At 38.0% G+C, this 22,567-nt stretch overlaps 1 protein-coding gene across 5 annotated transcripts in view; it reads right to left on the bottom strand.

Annotated features, from left to right (window-relative positions):
- The window catches only part of LOC148420611 (protein tweety homolog 3-like), a 97,612-nt gene extending 86,085 nt beyond the window's left edge, over positions 1-11,527 (bottom strand). For 3 of the 5 annotated variants that reach the window (XM_088420222.1, XM_088420221.1, XM_088420220.1), the window contains exons 1-2: positions 11,136-11,527; positions 9,411-9,570 (exon numbers count right to left, since the gene is read on the bottom strand). In XM_088420222.1, coding sequence (XP_088276348.1) covers positions 9,411-9,536 — 126 coding nt within the window. In that variant the 5' untranslated portion in view covers positions 9,537-9,570; positions 11,136-11,527. Of the gene's footprint in view, positions 1-9,410; positions 9,571-10,088; positions 10,120-11,135 lie in introns of those variants that run through there. The other 2 variants (XM_088420218.1, XM_088420219.1) reach the window with 2 other exon arrangements.
- Between the last annotated feature and the right edge of the window lie 11,040 nt (positions 11,528-22,567).

Here is a 22,567-nt window from a genome sequence, read left to right as displayed (position 1 = left end):
ATACATACATATATATATACATACATATATATATATACATACATATATATATATACATACATATATATATATATATATATATATATATATATATATATATATTTTATGTTTTCCCTGTTTTATGTTTTTTGTCCCCCCATTACACACAAACCTTTCGTCTTACAAACAATCCAACATGCTGGTCAGTGTGTCCGCACTATTTTTTTCGCTTTGCTGCGTCAACAAAATTAACTATTCTCGCATGACACGGAAACGCCGATATGCTATTGGTCTTATAAAGTCACAGTCACGGTCTCAGTCACGGTCTCAGTCACGGAGATGCCGATATGCTATTGGTCGATTAAGGTCATGGTCCCGGTCTCAGTCACGGAGATGCCTCTGTCACGGAGATGCGGATATGCTTTTGGCCGGCGTCACGTCAATCACAGAAATGCCGATATGCTATTGGCCGAACGCCGTCATCGAGCTGGTCGGTGTGTTGTCAAGACTTTACAAACTTTATCTGTTAGACATGGCTTCTAAAATTGCTAGTGCTGGTAAAGGAAGAAGTAAGAGGATGATGACAATAGAAACGAAGCAGGAGATAAAAAAAAATACGACGGAGGTGCACGCATAGTTAACCTTGCTAGTGAGTATGGCCGTAACCGCTCGGCAATCTTCTAAGGGCAAGACTTTCCTTGCCAGGGGAAAGACATCAGTCAACAACAAAATGGAGAGGCTTCTTCTATTATGGATTAAAGAGAAGGAAATCGCAGGTGATCGCAGGTTCTCGTTTAAGAAAAGTTCTCGTTTAAGAAAATAAATAAATTAATTCTGCGGGTTCATCTCTGCTCCTCTCTGCCTCCACCCAGCTCAAGTCACGTCGCACCAAAGGTAAATGTCATTTTTCCTTTGTATATGTTATTTAACTGTACAGTAGACAATGCTACTCACTTTTAATATGTGTATAAAGTTGTGATGTTTTTATCTAAGGTTTTTGCACGCGTTGCACGCATTCACTAATTAACATAGGTTTGGATTGCCCGTCATACGAGCAGTTCGCGTAGCCGCTGAACGGATTAAGTTCGTAACACGGGGGCCCACTGTATATATATATATGTTTTTTTCATGCTTTTTATCGACTCAGTACTTCATTTGAAAATTTAAGGACGGGGAGAAAAATAAATGTGTCCAGCCTGACATCCGTGAGATTAAGTGCAGAGCCAGCAAAGTGTCAACCCAGATTAAGCGAGTCCCAATTAGTTTGTAATTACGCACTTGCATGCGTGCGTGCGTGTGTGTGTGTTCGCGCAGAGTGGAGGAGGGGATTTAGTGGTCAGCCTCTGTGATGTACTTTCAATCTGTATTTTTCAAGTTTGTGTGTGTGTGTGTTTGCACATTCATGCACGCTTGGTTTTTGCAACATAGTGGGGTCCAAAGTGAAGGTTTTACAGTGTTTGTCAGGACCATTACGGTGGCGGCTACAAATCAAGCTTTTTAAAGTTAGTTCGGTTTGAATTGGATTTTTCTTGAGGTTAGGATTACACCATCTGTTATGTTTAAGGTTAAAGTTCATTGCTCGGAAATACATTGTCATTGGGATGTCCCCACTGCCATAGAAAAACAGGTGTGTGCAGTTTGTGTGTGTGTGCGTGTGTGTATGTGTGTGTGTCTGTTGTGATGCTTAAGGTTAAGCTTAAGGTTGCTTAAGGTTCATCTTAACTGTAGTGAATTATTGTCACTTGTATAGCATGAAACCAAGAGCTAGAAAATGCAGTCAACAATGGGATGTCCCCACTACGATAGAAAAACCCCATATGTGTATGTGTAAGTAAACCGAAAGGATCAATGGCTTCCATTGCACTAACTGGTCCACCCTGCACACGGAGGTCTTCTCGCATGAGTTTAGGCCTGGACTGCGGACGATGCGTTCACTGACCTCACGGTCCTCCCACCTCGTCTGCCTTTGACTCAGGTAGTCAACAACCACCCTGTAAACACTCCACTTTCAAAAGCCTTAAAAAAAAGATAAAAATAACTATAACAAATGAAAATGAAAGGGAAAAGTCAAGGAGGTTTTTTTTTGTATAATTATGGATCATGTGACTCCCGTGTAATGCTCTGCAGCTGTGCTACCACAGAGCTGACTCGTCACTTCCATTATTGTTTATTATTACACAGACACACACACGCACAAACACACCCCCACACACACACGCATGGGTTCTATTCTGAGGTCCGCCAGAACCTCAAGACACAACCTCTAATTTCAGCTTTCTAGTGAGAGGATGGTTCAAATCCACCTGGCTCCGGCCTTCCTGTGTGGAGTTTGCATGTTCTCCCCGAGCCTGCATGGGTTCTCTCCAGGGTTCTCTCCTCCCACTCCCCAAAAACATGCATGGCAAGTGAATTGGACATACTAAATTGTCCTTAGGTGTGATTGAGCGTGTGATTGGTCATTTGTCTCTGTGTACCCTGCAATTGGCTGGCAACCAGTTCAGGGTGTCCCCCGCCTACTGCCCGAAGCCAGCTGAGACCCCTGTGGGGATAAGCGGCTATAGAAAATGGATGGATGAATTTCTGCAAAAATGACTGCCATAATGAGGCCACTTTAGGCCATGTGGGAAAAACATGTTGAAACCAATGTCGTTTTGTTAAATATTAACAATTGCAAACCTATTTCTTAGCAAAAAGCGCATCATTTAAGTAAGTACAGGAGAAATCTAGTTAGCATTTAGCCTAACAAAGCAAAAAGACATTTGCACACTTACATTTTCCTGAGACCCAATTAATTTGTGTTCACCGTTGTGTCCATTTTGTATCAACGGAGACGGCAAAGAAATTTCACATGCCACCCAAACGTGTGAAATAGCAATGGAAAGGAACATATGTCATTGACACACAGGGACTTAGTCGGCTAGCTACAATGAGCCAAAAGATCGAGACCAAAAAATTAAATGCCCATTAGAGGGGACACAAATGAATATGAGTCGCACATATTTTTTAGAGTCCTTTCCATGGAGACGTTAGCAACAATGCATCATATAACTGAGTACAGGACAAACCCCGTTAGCATTTAGCTTAGCAAACCAAAGCATAAGCCCACTTACATTCTCCCCTGGTGGGTCCATTTTGTCTCAGCAGGACAGTAAAGAAAATTGAGATACCGGAAAAGCCCGGAAGTCCTCGACCAAGGACCCAAAGACTTAAGTCGACTAGTGTCAATGAGCCAAAAACTATAGAGCAAAAATAACAAATGTCCATTACCGTGGACACAAATACATTAACTGGATCTCTTGCATTTTACACAGCCCTCCGTAAGGACGTTAGCAAAAAATGCATCACGTAACGGATGTACAGGACAAACCCAGTTAGCATTTAGCCTAACAAAAGGGCATTTGCCCACTTACATCGTCCTGAGACCCAGCCTATTCATTTGTGTCCGCTGCTTTGTCAATTTTGTCCCAACGGGACAGCTAAGTGGATTGGTATCCCACTCAAACATGTGAGAGATCATTAGAAAGGCCTGGATAGCCTCGACCGAGGACACATGCACTTAGTGAGTGAGCTCCAATGAGCCAAAAGATAGAGAGCAAAAAAAGTGAATGTCCATTACAGCAGACACAAATAAAAATGCTGGGTTTCCCATATTTTCCAGAGTCTTTTCCATGGGGACTTCAGCAAAAAATGCATCATGTAAGAAAATACAGGACAAACCAGTTAGCATTTAGCTCAGTAATACAAAGCTAAAGAGCATTTGCCCACTTAGGTGCTTTGTTTTTGTGTCCATTATGTCTCAGCGAGACAGCAAAGAAAATTTACATCCCACACAAACGTGTGAGATATCATTGGGAAGGCCCTGATATCTTCGATCGAGGACACAAGGACTTATATGTCTTCAACCTGTCAAAAAATATAGAACAAAATCAATGTCCACCAGGATGGACACAAGTGAATAGGCCAGAAGGACATAGCGAGACAATTGCTGTGAAAAAGTGAAAGAAAGACTTCTTTTCACACTTCCTTCCTGCATCTAATTCAATCTCCTCCTTCCTCCTCTTATTATTCTGGGCCACTTTCCTCTCAGTCTAGCCACAATTAATGAGTACACCCCCTGAATGGAAGCTCTATAACCCCCCACCACACACACACACACCTCCCCTCATCGCCCCCAAAAGCCCCTGAGGGGGGTTTGTGACCTCACCTCTTGAAAGCAACGCCAAGCACTAAATACGCAGTGACACAGAAATGCTGCACATAACGTGGGATGTCATACAAGAAGTTGGCAAACTTACGGCATGCGGGTCACAACAACAGCCCTCAACGCCCACTCAGATGGGGAAAATGAAGCCTCATGAAGCACTCGTGTTAGTTTTTTACTGCTTTAGATGATGCTCTTGGTTAAAAAAAAAAAATAAAGGTAATGTAATCCATTTCCAATGCAGCTTTAACAAAGCGTGTCATCTACAGCAGTGGTCCCCAACCACCGGTCCGCAGACCGGTACCGGTCCGTGGATCAACTGGTAGCTAGCCGCATGGGCTGCACCTGAAATAGTGTTTTGGAAATGATTTAGTTGAAAAGTTCATACGTTTGTGCTTGAGCTTTGTTTTTTTGGCGGCGCCTCTGGCCGCTGTTAATATTACATACATAGTGCAAAGTAAGATGTGTAAAAAGGTTGTGGACCGCTGATCTAGAGGAGCAAAAATAAATCACAAGTGCTTCATGAGGCTTCATTTTACCATCATGACTGTGATCTGAAAACTGCACTCACGTTCATGGAAAGGGAATAAACTGCAAGCCATTAAAAAAAAAAAGAAACGGACTGCCCACTCCTTTGGATGGCATCCTTTTTTTAACTCATTCAATCCCAAAGACATATTTTTCCTTTATTTTCAAGAGTCCAGACATTTTGATATATTTTTTAAATGTTTGGCAAAAGGAAGTTCTAAAAATAGCTGCTACTATATGAATTAAGTATAAGAGTAATCAATTCCTTTAGGTAATGAAGTACTAAAGTAATACAATACTTTATGTGATTAAATAATGAATTCATCTATTACGTTAGGTAATCAAGCAGTGATTATAAAATAAAGTACTAAAGTAAGCCATTACATTAGGTACAAAAGCACTGAATCACTTTGGTACTTGATTCATTTAGTACATTAATAAATAAATAAAATAAAAAATATTCATTAATTTGTTACATATATATATATATATATATATATATATATATATATATATATATATATATATATATATATATATATATATTTTTTTTTTTTTTTTTTTTTTTTGTCATTTTTAATATATGGGTCAAAAAGAAGGGACCACTTGGTAAAACCCCAAATTTTACAGGGGAGTGAGAAAATGAGAAAAAGATGAAAAACCAAGAAGCCATGTCAAAGATGATGAAGAAATTCTCCACCAAATTCCACTGATTTGAAGCGTCAAAAACAGTATAAAACTGAATACTATGCTGCAAAAACTTTTTTTTCAAAATGGGAATTCCTGCAGCTATGAAGTTAAGAAGGTCATAGGAAAAAATGACTTTGGCACTTCATTTTTCTACGTACAATGAAAAAACAAACAAGTGCTTACATTCTATTGGCCCGTATCCATACATAGCGGGTCGCTGTAAAATAGATGGTGGGCCACACATTGCCCCTGGGCTGTAGTTTGGACACACCCAGACAAAAATAAGGTAGACATTTTGATTGGTCATTATTGAGCAAAAGAGTATATGAACATAATTGTCTGACACTCCACTCCTGATTTAAAAGGGGGGGGACTAATTTAAAATTCCACTGCTCACACACACACACGCACACACACACACACACACACACACACACGCACACACACACACACACACACACACACACACGCACACACACACACACACACACACACACACAAAGAGGCTCAGTTGAGCGTTGAATGGCTGACAGGAAGCAAAAGTGCCTCCCACGGCTCATCCAGTCTTTTTATCCTCGCCGTCTCCCACCAACACCTTCACCTTCATCATCCTCATCGTTGTTATCGTGTTCAACCTCCCCACTCCCCCATTTGATTTTGTGGCACTTTCCTCGGCCTTCCCACGCTTTCAGCGCAAACACCGCCACTCAGGGTTGTGTATATATATACAGTGGTACCTCGGTACTCGACCATAATCCGTTCTGAGGTGGTGGTCGAGCACCGATTTGTTCGAACACCGAAAGCAATTTTCCCATAAGAAATAATGGAAAGTATGTGTGCACAAGTAAATGTGCACAAGCAGTACATGATAAAGATAAAGATAAATAAAGCATTATAAACCATTTTGTATAATTTACTTACGTTTTGGAGAGTGGTTGATGGCATACAGGAATGGATGTGGAGAGGACGGGAGGGAGTTACTCCTTCCATGAAGACGCTAGCTAACTGCGACGCGAGGTACACCGCGTTCATATTTTGCTATAATTTCCTTCTTCGGTTCAATAGTGGTCCTCATTGTTTTCCTCTTTGCCTTCCCCTTATCACTGTCTTTCTTTGGACCCATTATTAAGGGCTAGAGAAACACGAAAAAGTTTAAATCCGGGAAGAAATACTCGAACAAACGTCTTACTCCGCTGGCGGTCTGAGTTGAACTGGCGCTTACCCGCTGGCCGAGAAGGGCCGAGGAGCGCGTTCGGGTCGGCTCGGCTCGGCTCGGCTAGTCGAGCACCGAAAATCTGTTTGAGGTCCGATGCATTATCTACTTGAATTTTTTGGTCGAGCACCGATTTGGTCGAGTATAGAGGCGGTCGAGTACCGAGGTACCACTGTATATATATATATATATATATATATATATATATATATATACACACACATACAGTCGGCCCCCGGTTTACGAACACCCTGTTTTACGAACAATTCGACTTACGAGCGTGGACCACAGAGATTTTTGTCCCCCACTTACGAGCAAACCTTTCGTCTTGCGAACAATCCGACATGCCGGCCATTGTGTATGCAAATATATTTTCGCTTAGTCGCATCAACAAAATCAGCAGTTGACGTTTGTGACAGTAACGTGAACGCTATTGCTCTTACAACGTCACAGTCACTGTCTCAGTCAGGGTGTCAGTCACGGAGTCAGTCATGGAGATGCCAATATGCTATTGGTCGATTAAGGTCACCCGGTCTCACTCACGGAGATGCTATTGGCCGGTGTCACGTCAATCACAGAAATGCCGATATGCATTTATCTAGCTTGATGGCACAGCTGGTCGGGATGGAAGGAAGGAGAGAAAATGAGTGAAAAACGGAAGGAAGGAATGTTGTGAAGACTTTGCAAACTTTATCTGTTAGACATAGCTTCTAAAATTTCTAGTGGCGGTAAAGGAAGAAGTAAGAGGATGATATGTTTTAGGATCTCCGTGACTCACACCGTGACTGAAACAGTGACTGTGACATTGTAAGAGCAATAGCATATCAGCAGAATTGTGTTAACTTGGCGGGCTGGTCACTGCTCCCCTCCGCCTCCACCCAGCTCAAGTCACGTCGCTCCAATGGTAAATATCATTTTTCCATTCTATATGTTGTTTAATTTAACTTCATAGTAGGTTATGTTACTCATTTTTAACAGGTGTATAAAGTCGTGATGTTTTTACCTAAGGTTTTTGCACGCGTTGCACGCATTCACGAATTAACATAGGTTTGGATTGCCCGGCATACGAGCAGTTCGAGTTACGAGCGTAGCCGCTGAACGGATTAAGTTCGTAACCCGGGGGCCCACTGTATTGCTGAAATTTAATTAAAAAAATGGGAAAAGGGAATTTAAAAAAAAAAATATACAGTGATCCCTGCTACTTCGAGTAGCAGTATCGGCATCGAGTATCGGGGGCCCACTGTATATATATATATATATATATATATATATATATTTATATATACATATACATATAAATATATATATATATATATATATATATATGCACACACAGGTTTTTAATATTTTTCCCTTTTGCCTAGGTTTTAAAAGATCATTTAAAATAATTAATCTTTCAGTTTTTCTTCAAAAGAAAAAAATCTCAAGATAAATGTGGTTTTGTTTTTTTAAGTCAAATTTAATTTTAAAAAAATTTAAAATAGGAAAAATGTTTCAACCACGTTAAAAAAATATTTAAAATGTTTTTAAAAAGAAAAAAAACATTAAATTGATCTAAAAAAAACACTCAAAAAATATGTATGAAGTTCTTGAAAAAAAAATTTGAAAAAATATAAAAGTATTAAAAAAAATCTCTTGAAAAGTTGCAAAAGTGTATTTTTTCTCAGATTTAAAAAAATCATTCTCATGTTTTAAAAGATCTATTTATAAAGTTCTAAAAAGGAAAACATCTCTTGAAAGGATAAAAATACGTATCATATTCTTAAAAAGAAAAAAAAGGATTGTTTAGAAGATTTGAGGAAAAGTGCTTCAAAAGTTTGACAGTGTTTTGAAAAATAAAACATTTCAGAATAAAATATTGAATCGATCTTCAAAAAAAAAGATAAGATAAAGTGTGTTTTCATTGGAAAGAAATGTTAAAAGCAAAAAACTTATCCTTTTTCTTAAAAAGATATCTATGTTTTTCATGAAAAAACTTTCAGAAAAAACAGATTAGATCAAAGTATTTTGAAAATCTCTTGAAAAAGTGTATTTGTTTTAAGGACTAAAAAAAAGATACACTTTTTATTCAAATATTTATGTTCTTGAAGAGAAAGATATCTTGAAAAGATAAAAATATGTATCCAGTTTTAAAAAAAGAACTGGATTAAAAAAAGAAAACCATTCTTCTGGTGTTTATCAAAAATGTTCATCATATTCTTAAAAAGAAAAAAAGAATTCAGAAAGACAGATTTACGTCTTTAAAAGATACACTAAAACGAATATTTCATTGTTTTTAAAAAGAAAAACATCTCTTGAAAGATGTGTATTTTATTTACATTTTTCCCTGTTTATAAAAATATTTAAAAAAAAATAAAGAAAATTGTTCAATTGTCCCTGAAAGAATATTTATAATATTCTTAGTAAGAAAAAAAATAATTATTATTACATTATTATAATTATTACATTACAACAAATATTCATCCTTCTTGAAAAGAAATCAATCTTTTGGAAAGATGAAAGTATGCAGTATGTTTGTGAAAAAAAATGTTGTTTTTTTAAGAATCGAGTTATGTTGGCATCTACAGTTATTTTCTTGCAAAATAATGAATAATAATATTAATAATAATAAATATTTTTTATGTTCCTTTAAAGAAAAATAATTTACATTTTATGTTTTTCAATAGATAAATGAGAAAGTGACATTTATTTGAAAAGGGACCCTGTTGCCATGGGAGGAGCTTAAATCTTCCTGTTCGCTGATTGATCGACCCACCTTGTTGCTCAGTATTGCTGTTAGTATGAATCCAATGCGCTTACCTTTTGATATTGGGGGTCCTCGGGTCGGAAGTCGCTGCTGACCAGCTCAAAGTCCAAATTGAAATGAGGCAAGCGGTGCAGCAGGTTGACCCACCACGGCGGCGAGTAGTTCACCACGGCCGCCATCCTTCACACTAAAACGCTAGTGCTCGTGCTGACGCTGACGGAAAGGAAAATAATAAATAAAGTACAATTTTTTTTTTCCGGCCAACCCCATGCATTTTAAAGCATTTTACAGCATACAATCAGAACCTATCAATCTTAGCTATCTATCTATCTATACCTATCTTATATAAACTTTTTAAATCACTGACATTATTTTTATTCACAATAATGATTAAGGTGATTTAGAGAAAAATCAGCAGTTTGATACACTTCTCTTTGGGTTAGAATGTTTAAGATAAGGTGGTCCTGTGATAATGTTTCACATCAATATAAATGTATTATTATTTATTGATGTATTTTGAGTATCAGTTAGTTGGTCCTATATGTTTTTAGTCTAAATAGGAATTGACAGCACTTTGATGCACTTTAAGTTCATTTTTTTTCTGGTTCAGACTTATCTGTAAGCTGTATAAACACAGCAAAAAAATATTTGTTGAAACCTGATTTATAATTTTATTCTTTATTTGCTGTTTAAAAAAGGATACAATTTTTGATATCCTTATAAACATTGACCTCATTTATAGTCACTGCCGCAAGTGGTGGTGGTGGGGGTGGGGGGGGGGGGGGGGGGTTCTCCTTTCCTTTAGCGGGCTCTGCAAAAAAACCCACAATTGACAAGCTTTGTAGTTGTGCAGGACAGCCCACTGGTTAGCACGTCTACCTTACAGTTACCCGGGTTACCAGGGACCCGAATTCGAATCCAGCTGGCTCTGGCCTGTTCTCCCCAACCCCGCGTGGGTTCTCTCCAGGCACTCCAACTTCCTCCCACAGTCCAAAAACATAGATAGCAGGTGTTTTGGACATACTAATTTGACCTTAGGTGGTTGCGTGAATGCTTGTTCGTCTCTCTGTGCCCAGCGATTGGCTAGCTACCAGTCCAGGATGTCCTCTGCCTACTGCCTGAAGTCAGCTGTGATCGGCACCAGCACGCCTGCGACCCTTGTAACCGCCGCTAGAAAATGGATGGATGTACAGTAGGTGTGCATCCTGGGGGCAAACACCCTCTTTAAATAAAATGGTGATACCCCAGCTAAAAACAAACAAATAAATTAAAATAAATACCGCACCAATAGTTTCCCTGAAGAATAATGTCATTTCTGCTCGTCAACAAAGAAATTTGACGAGTGGCACAAGCGCTGCCCCTTGTTGAGAACGTCCTTCCAAATCAATCGCTTCCACGAGTCACCTGCGCATGTTGCCTTCACGTCCGTTTTTATTTTCCACTACTTGACGTTGCCATCAATGATTCAAGTAAACATCTATCTCTTGAAGGGGGGGGGTGCACACTCGAACAAAAGAGCAAGAGCAAAAGAGCTCATTGTGCATGCAAGCGGGCACATGCGCATTGTTTAAACTCGAACTGTGGAGAAAATAAAGGCGCATCGCCGCCATTAAAAAATAAAAATCGGGAAAATGGCCGTGGAGCCACATCCATCCATTGGCGAGACAAGTAGGTCAAACGAGCTCTGATTAGCTCAGCCGCCTTTTGTCCTCGCCGAGTGCCGCAGTCCCGGCCGAATATGCGAAGCCGAACACGAAGTCTCGGTCCCTCCCGCTTACCTCGATGCTCGCCTTGTCCGTGCCGCATCAACGCGGCCGGCCGGAAGAACGGAGGGAGGGCCGAACCCTCACTCGGTGGCTCTGGTTCGGCGTTCAGCGACGCTGCCTGGCGACCATTTCCAGTCTGCCCACTCCAACCGCTCGGTGTCGTTCAGCCGCTAGCGATGACGCCTGCTGGCCCGCCACTGCTAAGGAGGCGCGCGCGCGCACACACACACACACACACACACACACACACACACACACACACACACACACACACACACACACACACACACACACACACACACACAACCGAACACACTCTTGAGTGTTTAAAGAACCAAGAAGACTTTGCGGTTGCACACAGAACCAAATGCGCGCAGCGTGTTTGTGGGTGCTCGACTGGAAGGAATAAGGAGGGCGAAATGGCGAACCCTAGAGGACATCAAAAGAAAACAATGGCGTCATTAAACTCGCGGAAGGCCGACTGCAAAGGTCAGAATTGGCCCAAATGGGTCTGCCTGCAGGATGTAGGACGGGGGTGTGTAGTGCCAAATAAGGCACCAAAAGAACTACACACCCCTGTCCTGACCGGTATTTAAAGCTATATTTGAGAGTGAAATGATGCGTCTAACTTTTATGTCGTAATTACTGTACAGTCGAACCTCTACATAGTGAACTTCAAGGGTCCGAGGAGAGAAGTTCACTATGAAGAGAGATTCACTTTATAGAGGTTTTCCTAAAATGTTCAGAATTCATTGATGAAATATGTGAGTAATTTTTTAATAAATATGTAAATAATTTTATATACGTTTTTTTAAAAATAAATATGTAAATAAATGTACATTAAACAACTTAAGTTGTTTAAACACTAAAATCTAATGCGGTAAAACTAATGTAAAAACATTTTACATTGAACAAAACTCTTTATTATTATTCAACAATAGTTAATGAATACAGTATATGATCATAATAAAACATGATCAGTGCATGTCATCAGCGCGGAGAAAGTAACTGTCAATACGAGGTTGCACGGTATGCCTCCACTCGCACACTTCCGAATTATGTCGCACTTCTCCTCCAACGACAAAGGCTTTCGCTTCCGACTTATAGATCTAGCATCCATACTTTTCACGGCAGATTCCGACATCTTAGAATTTTCGGAGGGATGACCAGCGGAGAAACGCGTGCGCAGTGGACGGCGGACGAAGTGAAAATGCAAGAGAAAGTCGCGGCGCGCGAGAGCGGCTAGGCAGGGAGGAAATCCCGACAGTGCGCCCAATTTTACAACTTCACAATTTTCGATAAGTTCAGATATTCACAATATAGAGGTAGATGCTGTCAAGGGACTGACTAATAGCATCACTATGAAGAGATTATTCACTATGTGGAGTTTCACTATGAGGAGGTTTTACATACACGTCAAATATAGCTGTTTTGCAAGGGACCGTAAAGATTCGTTCACTATGAAGAGAGATTCACTTTGTAGAGGTTCACTATATAGAGGTTCGACTGTATATCTTATGAACATAATTCCAATACAGTGAAATAGAACTATTAACTGTTGTAAAACGTTAAAAAATATTTTTAAAAAATCCTCTGACTGTTATGACATTAATTAAAATATTATGGATAACGTCTTGTCCCGACAGGTACATAAACAAACCAATACTGTATTACAGAGCGACATAATGCTTCTAATGTTTATGTTATGTATTTATATAATAATAAAATGAATCCAATAGGTGAAGTAGAACTATTGAAAAAATAAATGATTGTTATTATATTATAATATATATAATATCCATATGACATGAGTAAAAATGTTATGGAAAATGTAGTACAGTGATTCCCCCCTACTTCGCGGTTAATGGGGCTGTCAACCCCCCGTGAAGTCTGAAATCCGCGGAATAGGGTATTAGTTCCTAGATTTCTATGTACGCCCCAATATAGCCGCAGAAACCATAAACAACCCTTTTTTTTGTATTTTTTGCGTATTTTATTTCTTTTCTCCTATTATTTAACATTACATTACCCTTATTAACATTATTAACATTATTGTATATTCATTAAATAACTAATATTACTTAGTTTGTTGAGAATTTGTTCTCAGGACTGGTTATCTGCACCAAGACTCCGCTGAAAGAGTACGCAAGTCATCACGTTGATCTTCACATTTATTTTGGCTCATGTATGGTGTATCATGTAGTATCTGTTGAATAATAAATCAACAACAATGTTAAAGTCAGTCAACTAACATATAAACACTTGCCGAACTTTAATCTATGAATTTACTGTATTTTTAGCCGACATTAGCGGGTTAGCAACAACTAACAACAACTGCTAACTATAAAGTGCAACCTCTACACAAACTAACACATAACAGAATAAACACTCATCGCTTACTAAACATAGGCAGTAGTGTGCGTTATCAACATAAAGGATAATAAACTATAAATATAAGCTTATGTTGTCATTCACTACGTCACCGTAAAGGGCCGAATGCCGCACAGATAACGTAAAAAAGGAAACGGAAATGCAACGCGACCCGACAAATTAAAAGCATGCATTTCAAAATAAGATTAAAAAAAAGTCACAAACTCTAATGCTTGAAGAATTCTTAACATAGTTATTAACTAATATTACTTCGTTATTTGATGAATGCAGTGCTGTATAATGTACTTTTTTGCTTTTTAATTTTTTTTTCCATTTTTGCGCGTTTTAATTTTTTTTTATTATTATTTTTAATTTTTCCTGGAAAAACCCGCTAAGTACTGAGACCGCGATATCTGAGACTGCGAAGTAGGAGGGATCACTGTATAACCTTTCGAATACATTTGTGCTGCGTCCTTTACAACTGTTTTTCCCATCAAAAATGAAATGGCAAAAGTCATTCTAAAATATAAAATTGGAGACCAATATAAATATTGCCACAATTATCACCAAAGGAAAAAAAAAAAAAAAACTAGAAAAATTATATTCACATACACATACATTGGGCCCCCGTGTTACAACATTAATCCGTTCCACGATTGGGGTCGTAAGGCAAATTTTTCGCATGACGGGTAATCCAAACCTATGTTAAATAGCTAATGCGTTTAGAACCCCAGGGAAAAACATAAAAATTGTACACAATATTAAAAAATGTTACCAAAACAGTATAGTAAGTGCTATGTATATATAATATACATGTATACAAACAGAAAACATCATAAATAAAAAATATAGAAAGGATTTATTTACCTTTGAGTGCCGCTTGTTATGTCCATATTCCCTAATAAGGGTTATATCTCCAGCATCGTTTCCATATAAATCATCTTCTTTCTTCTCTCATCACCAGCAATCATGGGACCCATGGCTAACCCTTTCAACTTTGAATTAAGCAGTAAAATACATTTTGAATACGGTTTTGTAATCACTCACAATCGAACAAAGCTTTACCGTTCCGCCATTTTAAATAAGTGAGGCCGACCAATGGCAGACCACCATCTCCGAGCGGGGACGCCGACCAATAGCAGACCAGCATTGTAGTCAAGCGTTGCATCGAAGCAGTTAGACGGCAATAGTAAATAAGTGCAATTACCTAAAAACGCCAGCAGATGGAGGCATAAGAACACAAATACAGCCAAGCCTCTTAGAGTCATGACAGTTGTTTTGGTCACGTAACCGGGAAAATGTCATAAAGAGGTGATGAAAAAGCTCAGTATTCCACGTCGCAACATGAAAATAACGTAAATCAGGGATGTTTTAACATGGGGGTCCACTGTACTTAATAATTTCATCCAGAAGTTCACTATTAAGAAGTGTATTATAAGAGAAAATCTATATGGTTTAAAGAAGAACAAGTCCACTTTTATGGCAGTATTGGAGATTTTGTAGGAAATCGCGACTAGTATGTATAACAAATAATTTCTAGTCTTTATTTTCAGTTATATTATTTTGGTCTTATATTATTTATTTATTGGACACTATTCCCATACCTTAGCGATTTTATGATAGACAACAATAGATTTAAACTCCTTCAGTCAGGTTTTAGGGACAACCACTCAACTGAGACAGCCCTAGTAAAAGTGACGAATGATCTTCTCTTAGCCATGGATTCCAACATCTCATCAATATTATTACTGCTTGATCTTAGTGCCGCATTTGACACTATTGATCATCATATTCTTAGAGAACATCTTAGATCATGTGTTGGTATCTCGGGATCAGCACTTTCTTGGTTCAGATCTTACATCCTAGGAAGGACGCATAGTCTCTTATGGCAATGCGATCTCTGAATCTTTCTCCATCTCATGTGGTGTCCCGCAGGGGTCAGTACTTGGTCCCATATTGTTCAACATCTACATGATTCCTCTTGGCGATATTTTACGTTAACATGCTATTAGTTTTCATTGCTATGCTGATAATACCCAACTTTATATGCCCTTAGAAATAACAGATCCGTGCAAGTGCAGTAAACTGGAGGCCTGCCTTGCCGAGATTAAACAATGGATGTCTTCCAATTTTCTGCTTCTCAACGCGAGTAAAACTGAGATGTTATTTATTGGCCCTGCTCATCATCTGCACTTGCTTAAGAATACCACGTTGAACCTGGAAAACTGTATTATTTCCCAAAGTAGTTCTGCAAAAAATCTCGGCGTGATATTTGACTCAACTCTCTCCTTTCTGACACATATTAATAACATGACAAGAACGGCGTTTTTTTACCTCCGCAATATAGCTAAGATTCGCCCTATTCTTTCTCTTAGCGATGCAGAAACATTAATTCATGCATTTGTCACGTCGCGCCTAGACTATTGTAACGTTTTGTTTTCTGGACTTCCCATGTCCTACATTAAAAGCCTGCAGTCTGTACAGAATGCAGCAGCGAGACTATTGACAAGGATGAGAAAGTTCGATCATATTTCTCCGATTCTAGCTGACCTGCATTGGCTTCCGATACAGGTGAGATGTGATTTTAAGGTGCTGTTAATTACTTATAAAATTTTACACGGTTTAGCTCCTTCCTATCTCGTCAACTTAGTATCACCATATGTCCCGTCCCGACAACTTCGATCACAAAATTCCGGTTTGCTATCAACCCCACGGGCTAAAAAGAAGTCCGCGGGATCAAGGGCATTTTCCATTCGCGCGCCAGTACTATGGAATGCCCTACCTATGGAAGTTCGTGCAGCCACCTCAGTAGAAATCTTTAAATCCCGACTAAAAACACATTTATATTCAAAAGCATTTAGTTAATTGAGCCTGTCTGCAGCTTTCTTCTTTTTTTTTTTCCTGCCCCCCTCTTCCGGCTGGGAGAGGGGGCTAGCTAGATGGTGAGGGTTGACTTGACCACCAATGGGCCCTACGCTGATCGACCATCGCGGGTTAGGAGATGGGGCGTCTGCGGTCCACCTGGTTGGAATGTGGGATGGTTCCTGCCCAATGGCTTTGCCTGCTGTCAAGACATCACTGCACTATATAGCACAATATGTTTTCTGTAATTTATATTGTTTATGTGTATGTCTGTATTTGGTACATGCAGCATCCACTTCAACCTGTGGGCCTGGAAGGGGGCTCCTCCCACCTGTGGTCCCTTCTGGAGTTTCTGATTTTCCCCTAATTGGGTTTTTTGAGTTTTTCCTTCCCCTTCTGGGAGCTTTGACAGGGGATGCTGTTGTGTACCTTACATTGAAAGGATGTCTCTGTACGACTTCTTTTTTCGAAGGAGGTCTCCACATGACCTCTTTTCATCTGTGAAGCCCTTTGAGACTTCGGTGATTTAGGGCTATACAAATAAAATTTGATTGATTGATTTACATTAAATATTAATGACATTTGCAGAGTTTCAAAAATATTTGTTGATGGAAATTTAAAATGCTTTGGAAAGAGTCTTGAACAACCTCTGAACTTATGTGGAGGAAGAATTAAATATATTTTTGAAAGCGGGATTTCACTAGAACAAATGATATTTAAGAATCCATGAAAAAATAAAAATTAAGATGGTAACCATATATAGATAATGTTAAAAGAAAAATATTGACTATAATAGGCATTGTCTATGAAGCCAAGTTTTCATAAGGACTCAATATACATTTTATTGGACACTATTCCCATACCTTACAACATTCGTAAAAATGTGGAGGTATGGGGTACTACAATTAAAACAAAAACTCAGCCTGTATTTGAGATTTTTAAAAAAAAAAGACGTAAGAATTATCAACCATTCAAATTAAATACAACCAACAAATTCATTATTTACTAAATTTAATACGCTCAAATTTTACAACCTTATTGAATTTAAAATTCCAAGAATTGTATGTAATGTAATTGTATGTATGTAATGTAAGAAATGTATACAACATATATACCTATATAATATAGCATATAACTTTCCTGCAGTATCCAGAAGTTTTTCCCTATTAGAAAGGCTATTATAGTTTGAAGGGGCACAAGCGATTTCAAAAAGTGTAAGAACTTACATAAGCAAATGCGTGTCTCTGTTAAAGGTGCTGATTTGTTGTGGAATGGGTCTCAAAAGATGTGAATTATTTGGTGTCTTTGAAGAGTTTTAAAACCACAAACAAAACTACTGATATTTTAGATCCTGCTGAAGTGTTGCGGTTATTAAGGGGTGTATTTCTCTTGATTTTTTTGCTGATACATCACAATATATTACTAATTTTAACTAACTGGAACTAGTATTGAATATGATGTAGTAGAGAACAAGGCTAGGACCTGACAAGAATTTGTACTTCTTCCTAGTTAAATATATAAATGGTGATATACTTGATACTCCCTTCTTTTAATTTTGGCTTCATTATATTTGTTAATTTCCATTTTTGTGATGTTATGAACCTTGTAAAAGATAACTACATACAAAATTATTTTTACTAGACGTATTTCATTGTCGTTTTACAAGGGTTTGCTGTAAACACCTTTTTCTAATACCTATGTTAGATGTCATGGCCCGAGCACACAATTTTTTTTAAAATTCAGATACCCACTCCAAAAAAAAAAAAAAAATCCATGAGTCAAAAGCACATTTATTTGACTTCCAAACAAAGGCAATCGCTGCAGCATCGTCTTGGATTGAAGTCCAATTTGAATCCAAGCTCTTCTCTCTTTCCCTGTCCCCAGTAGCCTTTTGAGTCCTTAAAAATTAAATAGCAATGTGTGCAGGTGGTGAGGTCAAGGGGGATCCGGTATGTTTTTCTGAAGTCTGCAGAGAAATTTCTCCAATTCACAACACCTAATTATATAAAAACATAAATTATAAAAGCAATACTGAGCTGTGCGCTCTCGCTCTGTGTGTGTGTGTGTGTGCGTGTGTGCGTGTTTTGGATCAGTGGGTATATCAGATGCCAAGCCCCATTAGTTGCAAATTAAGTCAAAATTTTCAGATAGAAGCAGAAACAGGAAGATAGTACTTGTCCTACGATTCAGAGTCTGCTGAGATAGCGAGCATAAGCGGTACAGAAAATAGATGGATGAATGTGAATTGCATAGTATGCTGGATGCATCGGTTTTGTGACGTGTGACCCCCTGGCCCGAACAGGATAAGAGCCCCGACAGACAATCGAGGGGTTGAGTCCACAGAGTTTATTATAACAGAAAGCGCACATCTGGCGTGGTAAACAAGGGTATCCAAAAAGGGAACGGGAAAGTGCAAACAAAACTCACAAAGTACAAAATAAGGGAGGGACGAGAACGTCTAGGTAGAATCAGTCCGACTGAGAAGGAAAGCAACAAGGGAGCGGAGGCTGCAGGAGAGCGACTAGAAACAAAGTAACAAAAGAAAACATTAAGCGAGCAAAATACAACTAGAGCAAAGTACCAACCAAAAGATCACTAGAAAGAAGGACGCGGGGCAGGAGATTTCTCTGTGCGCAGAGAGTATGGCAAAGGAATAACCCAGCGTCGCTCTCCTGTAGCGGCCAGCCTTGAAAAGACCATGATGGGTGACGGGGAACAGGTGCGCCAGGCTGGTGACCCCGCCCCCTCGTGGCACAATTGAAACCCTGCTTAGGCTCAACAAACAATACAGAGAACCCACAGGACAAACAGAAACATGACAGGTTTCCTTCAATTAGTTACTTGCATATACTGTAACTGTATTGTCACATGAATGCGCCTACTTTGGCTAATTCAATCCAAATCAATCCAACTTCACTACGTAGTTTCTTGCTTTCCTTTTGCAGAGTGACTTCTGTCGGTCCGTTGTGCGAAAGAGCTTACTTTAAAATTAGCTTTCCTCCCTGCTTCACTGTAAATTTGCACCGTTTAAACTCATATCACCTTAACGACAAAAAAGTGCATTGGAATATTTTTACCCACCGTGTAAAATCGTGTTATTCGTGTACTATTGCCCCATTAAAGTAACGTTAATGATTCGCTACGCCAAAAGTAATGCACATCACACCTGCTGTGATATATACTGTAACTCTACAACACTGTACTTACAGTTAGACCAGAAAAACAACCACATAACATCCACTGAATTGTATTGCTAAACGACCCATATTAATTCATATCCAATTTAAAAGTGTCTCACATTCTTTAAATACAAACAATTTTAGCTTACAGTGCGCTCCCGATCCGCCATCTTTTTCATGTCTCTAAATCTGGATGTTTTGTTTCTTTTTTTTGACACCAACAACAAATAGAACAATGACATACTCATATCAGAAAATATGAAATCTTCCATCAAATTGCTTTCACACCTCCTTAGAGAATACAAACTGTAAGCTAATATCTTCCAATGCCGGTATATATCACAACATATAACATGTTTCAAAAACAAATAGAAATCTAACACAACTGTATAAGAACCATAGGATTACAAAGTAATAATAATCCGGATAAAAGAATGAAAAAAATAAATGAATAAATAATAGAAACAAAAAACAAGGGGTTTAGGATAGGTTAAGTTCCTCTAAATATGTCCAGAATTTGTTTGCATGGGGAATCTTTATTTGTTTTCAATATCTCAATAACAAGGAGAATTCCTTCTTATGGGGGAGATTTGTCATACCGACACTTGTGTATGAAATATTTTGTAATAATAATACCATTATTAACAAAAAATTCTGTTTCCTTATTTTTTAGGATCATTCCAATTTGAATATTTCCGAAAGACCAAAAGTCTATGTTACTATACCTGGATGATACTAAGTCGTGATAAGATTTCCATTTTTTCTTAATAGTCTCGCATTCATAAAACAGGTGGTCTGTCATTTCCAAATTCATTTTACAAATATGTTATCGACCTCAAATTTAAATCTACTTTTCATAAATTCGTTTGAAGGATAAGTATTATTTAAAGTTTTAAAATGAATTTCTTTGCACTTGGGGGAATTGGAAATTTTAAATATTTTGTTTAAATATTTGAAATTTCCCCTTTGTTATCATTTCCAAGCGAGATTGAGCTTTTTGTTAAACCTGGATATAAAGTGGATTATAAATATTTCTTTAAAAACGTATTGTTGCATTTATCGCTCAAGATCTATTCCATCTATTCTCACCTTATGCAAATTTGGCATTGGGATTTTCAAGATACTACTTTTTATTGATTAAATAAAGACTTTTGGGATTTTCTTTGAGATTTTGTTATCCAACTTTTAATTAATGCCATATTTGGCATTAAAATCATTCAATTTAAGTAAGTTCACATTCCCCTCAATCAAATGCATCACAAACCAAATTTGTTTTGACATCTAATCTTCCATGAACATGGATTTTCTCCGACTCAGTCTCACGCTATTGTTCCACAATGGCACGTTATGGGGGCTAAAATTATGCTTGAATAACATTTTCCAATTTAATAAGACCTGCTGATGAAAGTTTTATGGGCATCTTGGATATTTCAAAGTCACAAACTAAAAGGAACTCAATACCTCCAACTTTGCCAAAAACAAGAGCTGGTATTGAAAACCATACATCATCGTTACTGCTTAAAAAGGATCAGAGCCATTTGATCTGAAGTAACCCATTCATAATTTCAAAATCTATTGCTTTTATCCCACCATCCTCATAGTCCTTTGTCAAATCTCTATTTCTGGTATAGTGGTATTTATTTTTCCATATGAAATTGATTATTTATTTATTTATTTATTTAATACTTTTTGATGGCATAGCGAGAGAGTATGCCGGAGAGATGAATCTTGATAAAGACTCAGCTTTCGTCAGCATTGTTCTTCCAAACAATGTCAGATCCCTTTGCAGCCAACTATTTAAAGTGTTTTTATTTTAATGTTTTTATATTTGACCTCTGTCAATAATATTTTGAATATTCTCTTTCTCCCTATCTTCAACATCTTTAGTACATAATCCAAATTCCTAAATATTTGACCTAATTTTTGACGGGTATACCATATAAAAAAAGGATCGGAACATCTATGAATACTCACGAGTTCACGTTTGTCCAGGTTCAGGTGCAGACCAGAGGCTTGAGAGAAAAGTTTGATTATATTCAGCACCAGCGGAATTTGTTCTTTATCTTTGAGAAAGATTGTTGTATCATCGGCGAGCTGACTTATAATTAATCTGTGATTATTTATATCTAGGCCTTTCATGTTTGAATTCATAATTGTTAGAGCGAGTAGTTCAGCGGCTACAATGAATAAGAGAGGTGAAATTCTACAGCCCTGTCTGATGCCCCTTTCAACCCTAAACCTGGAAGATGTACCTTCTGAGAGGGAAACACAGCTGTCGATATAATTATGGACCATGGTAATCATATCAAGAAATCCATTTCCAAATCCAAAATGTTTCAACGTATTGATAACAAAACCAAGTTCAATTGAGTCATATGCCTTATGAAAGTCCAGAAACCACATCAAACCAATTAGGTGATTGTAATCAATGAGATCCAGACCCAAGCGGATATTATTACATATCAACCTGCCTTTCAAAAACCCTGATTGTGTTGGGCTAATTATCTTAGAGATGCCACTTTTCAATCTTGTTGCCAAAACCTTTGTAAAAATCTTATAATCCGTGTTTAATAGTGTTATAGGTCTTAGGTTATTTAGTATTCTCTTATCCTTTCCATGTTTTGGAATCAATTAATTCACTCCTTGGTTCATTGTTTCCATGAATTCTCTTTGATTTATAGATTCAATTAAGGCTTGGAACAGTAAAGGTTTTAAACCTTCCTAGAAGTGTTTCTAAAAAATTGTTGATAAACCATCTGCTCCTGGTGAGTGGTCAGACGTCATGTTTTTAATTGCACGATCCAATTCCGTCACAGTAAAACTTCATCACATTTTTTTTTTTTTCAAGTTATCATCGATCCTTGGAATCAGGTTATTTTGTCAAAAAAGGAATTGACATTTTCTTCTGAGTACGAGGATTTGTAAAAGGTTACTATAACGTGTGAAGACTTCCTTTGATATAGTTTTAGGATCTGTGCATTCCTCCCCGTTGATTATTAGATTGCAAATGGCGTTGTAGTCGTGTCCACGATT

The sequence above is a fragment of the Hippichthys cyanospilos genome, chromosome 7, assembly GCF_059441005.1.
Source record: "Hippichthys cyanospilos isolate Australia breed blue-spotted pipefish chromosome 7, RoL_Hcya_1.0, whole genome shotgun sequence".
Lineage (NCBI taxonomy): Eukaryota > Metazoa > Chordata > Actinopteri > Syngnathiformes > Syngnathidae > Hippichthys > Hippichthys cyanospilos.
The sequence above is the reverse complement of the archived record's forward strand: the minus strand, read 5'-3'. Positions and strand labels throughout refer to the sequence as shown.